A 7,789-nucleotide genomic window follows, 5' to 3' on the forward strand; every position below is an offset into this window, starting at 1 on the left:
CCACCGCCACCGCCAAAGCAATTATCACCACCACCACCACCACCACACCGTCACCACCATACAGCAATATCTATTCCCGCCATCACCACCACCACCCCGCTAACTTCGTTGCTGACGCCACCCCATCCCCCAAAAGCGCTACCCCTTTTCCACCCCTCCGTCGTCGTTGTCGGGGTGACGGTAGCAGTCGTTACCGCGACAGAGAAGGAAAGAGACAACACAAGTTTTTTTACTGTTTCTCTGAGCGGGTGTCCAGTCGGCGGACCTTCTCTACATCACACGCTACAGTGACACCATCATATATATATAAAATTGTATCTATCTATATATATAGGCTCTCCAATATCACCTTACCCGCTCGATTTTCACACATATATGTGTTAAGGGCATTTATCACTTTGATTAACATTTAATAATAATAATAATAGTAATAATAATAATAAATAGAATTATTGTTATACTTTTTCCTTTTTCTCTTTCACACATATTATACATATAAAGATTATACACATATTTTTCTTCTTTTAATACATAACAAATACACACAGACATAGTTTTCTAATATACAATAGTTAACACACATACACTTGTATAAATAACTTTCTTTCTATATTTTCAGTAAATATATTTTGCTTTCTTTTTATACATACACATATAATGACAATTTAATGCTTCTGTAAGTTTACACACAATAAACAAATACATAAGTATGGTATATATAAGTATATATATGTACTCATATATATAACTATACCCGCAGTCACTTACACTCAGATAACGTCCGCTGTTGGATTGGGGGAAAGCCCTGCTCTGTTCTTAACAATGACAAACATCTATGTGTGAAATATCAAGACTCTATGAATATAAAATATAACACAAATGTTAGAAATCTTACAAACTGTCCCTGCTTCAAAGAATATTAGATTTCTACGCGCTTGATTACTTAATCGATAATACGGGAACTTTTAATGAAAGGAACACTTTGTTAAACAGATATATATTAATATATATCAAACGATGGATCCTTTAAGGAAATTAAGTTTTTGGATAGTTACATTATTAGCACTTGGCTTGTCAGGTAAGAGAAACTTTTCTGGTTTTTAAAAAATTTTAAACTCAATTTGTGTGATCTTTTTATGTCTGTCTACCTATCTATCCATTTATCTTTCAATTTATTTATCTTTCTATCAGTCTAGCTATTTAACCTATCTGTCTATCTATCTATCTATCTATCTATCTATCTATTCTATCTATCTATCTATCTATCTATCTATCTATCTATCTATCTCTATCTGTTTATCTATCTATCTATCTATCTATATCTATCTATTATCTATCTATCTCTCTATCTATCTATCTATATCTATCTATTATCTATCTATCTATCTATCTATCTATCTATCTATCTATCTATCTATCTATCTATCTATCTACCTCTCTCTCTCTCTCTCTCTCTATCTATCTATCTATCTTTCTATCAGTCTAGCTATTAACCTATCTGTCTATCTATCTATCTATCTATCTATCTATCTATCTATCTACTATCTATCTATCTATATCTATCTATCTATCTATCTCTATCTGTTTATCTATCTATCTATCTACTATCTATCTATCTATCTATATCTATCTATCTCTCTATCTATTATCTATCTATCTATCTATCTATATCTATCTATTATCTATCTATCTATCTATCTATCTATCTATCTATCTACCTCTCTCTCTCTCTCTCTCTCTATCTATCTATCTATCTATTTCTCACCCCTCCTTCCCTACCCCCCTCTCTTCCGAGTATCTATATCTAACCACCAGAACTGTCTATCTATATTCAGTAATCCTTTTGGTTGTCCGTCAGTTTACCGCTAAATAATCTACTTAATATCTACCACTTTCTGTTTCCCCACTTTTTCTCGGGCCATCCGCCACCTCTCGTAACCACACACACACACACACACACACACACACACACACACACACACACACACACACACACACACACACACACACACACACACACACACACACACACCGAGGTCCTCCGAAAGAAACAAGGCGGAACAAAAAATACTTTGGGTCTCGATTTGGCGCGTAGAGGGGGAGAGTATTTCAATATTAAAAAGCTGACCATGCTTTTAGGGAGAGACCAAGTAGACAGTCACGGGCCCCTCAAAGCAACCTGTCGGTTGACCCCTACTTACCTCATATGTTTTGCATGTGTGTGTGAGAGTGCGTGCGTGTGTATTTCGGGATACCTACACAAGTGTGCTCGCCCCGGCTTTGTTTCCTCATAACTTTCAGAAAAATGGATATTTTTAAATAGAATCTTCTATGAATACGCTTCAGATTGTGTAGATTCCGATTATATTTGTTGTGAAAAAACATTTTCCGGTTTTTCTGTAAATTATGAGGTAACAAAATCTGGTGGGGGGCAAACTTGGGTAAGCATGCCTGTATGTCTTCTCTTAATTCATTTTGTTGTATCTCGGGATTATGCCAATAGTAAACACGCGCACTGGTTCTATTTCACTTTATTATCATTTATCAATTGGTTAACTATTTAAACAAGGTACCACTTAAGAAGAGTGGTCCCGGCGCGCGCACTCGCGTACTCGCGCATCCGCGCTAGCTAGTCGTGACTAGTCGATCCTACAACGACTACCGAGCAAAGTAAATAAAACAAAATAATTTTTTTACACAAAGTAAATAAAACACAAAAACACAAAGTAAGGATAGGCTAGTCACGACTAGTTAGCGCGGATGCGCAAGTACGCGAGTGCGCGCACCGGGACCACTCTTCTTAAGTAGTACCTTTAAACAAATGACTAATCGATTGTTTGATTAATTGTTCGGTCAATCAATCAATCAATCAATCAATCAGGTTCGTCAGTCTTTCCGTTTCCGTTTTCAACCTCATCAAGTAAATGCCCCTCTCTACCCCAGGTCTGTTTCGGGATCTAGGATTATCAAATTACCACCAATACTTGAATGGTACTGTGGTCTTTATTTTATTGACTCCTAATGAACAAAGAGCAAAGACAGACTTCAGCGGGATTTGAACTTAGAACATAAAGGACCGTAACTAATATGCATCAGGCGTTTTGTCCGACGCTTCACCAGTTCTAACAATTTTATCTTTCCCTCTCTCTCTCTGTCTCTCCCTCTGTCTCTTTCTCTATATATATCTATCTATCTATCTAGCTAGCTAGCTAGCTAGATATCTTTCTATATACCTAACTGTGGAGGCGCAATGGCCCAGTGGTTAGGGCAGTCGACTCGCGGTCATAGGATCGCGGCTTCGATTCCCAGACCGGGCGTTGTGAATGTTTATTGAACGAAAACATTTAAAGCTCCACGAAAACACCTAAAGCTCCTGGAGGTGGTGGTGAACCCTGCTGCACTCTTTCACCACAATTTTCTCTCACTCTTTCTTCCTGTTTCTGTTGTACCTGTATTTCAAAGGGCCAGCCTTGTCACGCTCCGTGTCACACTGAATCTCTTCGAGAACTACGTTAAGGGTACACGTCTGTGGATTGTTCAGCCACTTGCACGTTAATTTCAGGAGCAGGCTGTTCCGTTGATCGGATCAGCTGGAACCCTCGTCGTCGTAACCGACGGAATGTCACGATATACCAAACTATCTGTCTATATGTCTATCAATATACTTACCTTTACGTTCTGAGTTCAAATTCCGTCGAGGCCGACTTTGCCTTTCATCCTTTCGGGGTCGATAAATTAAGTACCAGTTGCGTACTGATGTCGATCTAATCGACCTCACCAAAAATTTCGAGCCTTGTGCGTAGAGCAGAAAAAGAAGGCGAAAGTAAAGAATACGTATGCCCGTTGTTTAGGGTTTTTGTTACACCGAAAACAGATGGTGTACGTATTCTTTACCTCCGCTGAAAAGGATATACCTAACTATGTCTGTCTATTTATCTACCTACTAACACTTTAACTATTATCGCACGTCTCCTCTAGACCAATGCACCAATTTGGATCCCTTATAAAAACCACAGATCAACTTCATAAGCGGAAAGTGTAACCACTCGAAAGAGCTGTTCTTCACTCCTGCTCCAGAGTGTCGGCTGCGGGGTCACCCCGAAAAGCTCTATCTGCGACGATTTCATCTCAATCGAAGGAGAAGGGCTTTCTCCGTCCGGGTTGCGGATCCGTGGAATAAGCCGCCGGACGTGATAGTGAAGATGCCGACGACCGCTCGGTTCAAAGTCTCCCTTGACCAGAAATGGCCTGAACTCTTTGCATGAACACCACCCTGTACATAACTCCATGTCCCCCTACATGGCCTTGCTTTTTGTTTTTTGAGCCAAAAAATTAACTTAACTTAACTAAGATATGAAATAAAACCTATAGAAACATTGCAACGACTCCCAACCCTGCCAAACCACCACCACCACCGCAAATTCTCTCACCTGAAAGAACTGCAAACATATGAATAGATCAACACACCTGTGGTCGGGAACTCGTGGCTGTTAACGAGGAATATTTAAAAGTGATATGTGTATATGCGTGTGTGTGTGTATAAAATGTATACATATATAATAAATAGCTCCAGGTTTCGGCTCCAATGGGCGCGTGTGTATATATGCGTGCGTGTACATATATCTATATCTGTATGTCTGTCTGTATGTATGTATGTATGTATGTATGTATGTATGTATGTATGTGTGTGTGTGTGTGTGTGTGTGTATGTATGTATGTATGTATGTATGTATGTATGTGTGTATGTATGTATGTATGTATGTATGTATGTATGTGTGTGTGTATGTATGTATGTGTGTATGTATGAATGTATGTATGTGTATGTATGTATGTATGTATGTATGTATGTGGTGTGTGTGTATGTATGTATGTATGTATGTATGTATGTATGTATGACTATGTACATTATGTGTGTGAGTGTGTGTGTGTGTGTGTGTGTGTGTGTGTGTGTGTGTATACGTCTTTATTTCTTTTCCGCACATCGCTTGACAACCGGTGATGGTTTCCTTACGTTCTCACAAATTAGCAATTAGCCGTTTCGGCAAAAAAAAAGATTGATAAATTACCAGAATGGAAGAGTGCATTCTTAAGGCATGGGTACACTAGGCAGTTTGCTCGAGGACCTCAAGGGTCAAAGGGGCCCAATTCTATTAGATGTGTATTATGAGGAATGCTGTCAATAAAATAAATATCATAGGATTCGGTGCAGTGAATTGGCCGGGGGTCCAAAGTGCTGCTGAGACGGCCCTGCGGGAAAGGTAAATATTGGGGTCCATTTGTTAGACTAACCCCTTCAGGCTAGTGCTCAATTAAAAGAATATTTGAATGTACCGAAATTTCCAAGGGTTCCACCCCCGTTTTTCGGACAAAAAAAGAGTTTTGTGTTATATTATGAATTCACCGTAATATAAATAGCACCTACAACGAAAAAAAGGAAAAAGTTTTCCCAAAAATCCGGGCGGGTTTCCGAGTCACCAAAATAAGGGATTTGCGGCATAGTAGGGGATCAGGGGAGTTGATTCCACGCGAAGAAAAATCCTACTTTTTTGGGGTGGAAGCGTTTTCTCTGTGTGCGCGTGCATGTGTGTGTGTGTGTGTGTGGTGTGTGTGTGTGTGTGTGTGTGTGTGAGTGTGTGCATGTGTGGTGTGTGTGTGTGTGTGGTGTGCGTGCGTGTGTTGTGTGTGTGTGCGTGCGTGCGTGCGTGTGTGTGTGTGTGGTGTGGTGTGTGTGTGTGCGTGTGTGTGTGTGTGTGTGCGTGCGTGCGTGCGTGCGTGCGTGTGTGTGAGTGTGTGTGTGTGTGTGTGTGTGTGTGTGTGTGTGTGTGTGTGTGTGTGTGTGCATGTGTGTGTGTGTAAATATACACGCGTGTATATATCAGTTGTTTTAATAATTGGATCACAGCTATGCTGGGGGCACCGTCTGAAAGGGTTTAGGCCAGGGCTGGCCAACCTGAGGCCCGCGGGCCGCATGTGACCCGCAGACTTTTATCTTGCAGCACACTTGATACTTTCTTGAAATGGGTTTACTTAAACGAATATTTAAAAAAAAATTATAAAAAATTCAAGATTGTAATGAAAAGTAAAAAAGAAAGATACTACTGTTTTTGCAACGATAATATTTCATATTGAATCAATGATCATTCATTCATTATTGTAATAATATAAGCATGAGAAAGCAAAATGCTTTCAATTCTTTCCGTATACAAGTTACCCTCAAAAACCTTTCTCTGATTAAAGTGGCCCACAATGTAATTCGAGTTGGTCTAGTTCTAGGTGAACACATCGATACTAGTACTTATTTCTAAGTTTGATACTTATTCAGTCGACTCCTTTGGCCGAACCGATGTAAATAAACTAACATCAATTGGCAAGCGGTAGGAAGAAAAACACAATCAGAAACATACACCCAAGCACACACACACACACACACACACACACACACCACACACACACACACACACACACACACACATATATATACACGACAGGCTTCTTTTAGTTTCTATCTATCAAATTCACTCACAAAGTCTTGGTTGTGCCGAGGCTATAGTAGAAGACACTTACACAGGAATGTCACGCAGTGGGACTGAACCTGGAAGCATTGTGGCTAGAAAGTAAACTTCTTATCACGCAGCCATGCCTGCGCCAGATATGAGAACAATGTTCCAAATATTTTATTAATGTCGTTATTAACAGTTTATTTCTTATTTTCACTAGAAGCCAATGCGGTAGTTTGAAGGAGTGGAGACTCAATATTATGCCTACCTGTCGTGGCACTCCGTCGGTTACGACGACGAGGGTTCCAGTTGATCCGATCAACGGAACAGCCTTCTCGTGAAATTAACTTGTAAGTGGCTGGGAACTCCACAGACACGTGTACCCTTAACGTAGTACTCGTGGAGATTCAGCGTGACACAGAGTGTGACATGGTTGGCTGTTTGAAATACAGGTACAAAAGAAACAGGAAGAAAGAGTGAGAGAAAGTTGTGGTGAAAGAGTACTGCAGGGTTCGCCACTTCCCCCTGTCGGAGCCATGTGGGGCTTTAGGTATTTTCGCTCAATAAATACTTACAATGCCCGGTCGGGGAATCGAAACCGCAATCCTATGACCGCGAGTCCGCTGCCCTTAACCACTGGGCCATTGCGCCTCGACATGCCTACCTATTTCTTTACTACCCACAAGGGGCTAAACACAGAAGGGACAAACAAGGACAGACAAACGAATGAAGTCTATCATATCGGCCCCAGTGCGTAACTGGTACTTATTTAATCGACCCCGAAAGGATGAAAGGCAAAGTCGACCTCGGCAGAATCTGAACTCAGAATGTAGCGGCAAACGAAATACCTATTTCTTTATTACCCACAAGGGGCTAAACACAGAGGGGACAAACAAGGACAGACATAGGTATTAAGTCGATTACATCGACCCCAGTGCGTAACTGGTACTTAATTTATCGACCCCGAAAGGATGAAAGGCAAAGTCGACCTCGGCAGAATTTGAACTCAGAACGTAGCGGCAAACGAAATCCCGCAAAGCATTTCGCCCGGCGTGCTAACGTTTCTCCCAGCTCGCCGCCTTTCGACATGCCTACCTAAGCACACTAAAAGCCAATGCTGTTTCGTAATTATTCGCCGATGACATGTACTTAGCTTATAGCGTCTTAATATTTCTATATGAGCAGGTACGGCTACGTGGTTAAGAGGTCTGTGCGTGCGTTTGTGCTTACTTGATTTCACGTTACGTGATAGCTGTAAACGAGTGTCACTATCAGACAAGCGGTATGAGAGT

The 7,789-nt window shown here is 40.7% G+C and overlaps 1 protein-coding gene across 1 annotated transcript in view; it reads left to right on the forward strand.

Moving 5' to 3' along the window:
• Positions 1-581: 581 nt before the first annotated feature.
• Positions 582-7,789, forward strand: part of LOC115209921 — a 77,941-nt gene continuing 70,733 nt past the window's right edge. The window contains exon 1 of the mRNA XM_029778524.2: positions 582-1,078. Within this exon, the coding sequence (XP_029634384.1) occupies positions 1,018-1,078 (61 nt within the window). The 5' untranslated portion in view covers positions 582-1,017. The remainder of the gene's footprint in view (positions 1,079-7,789) is intronic.

The sequence above is a fragment of the Octopus sinensis genome, linkage group LG3 (assembly GCF_006345805.1).
Source record: "Octopus sinensis linkage group LG3, ASM634580v1, whole genome shotgun sequence".
NCBI lineage: Eukaryota > Metazoa > Mollusca > Cephalopoda > Octopoda > Octopodidae > Octopus > Octopus sinensis.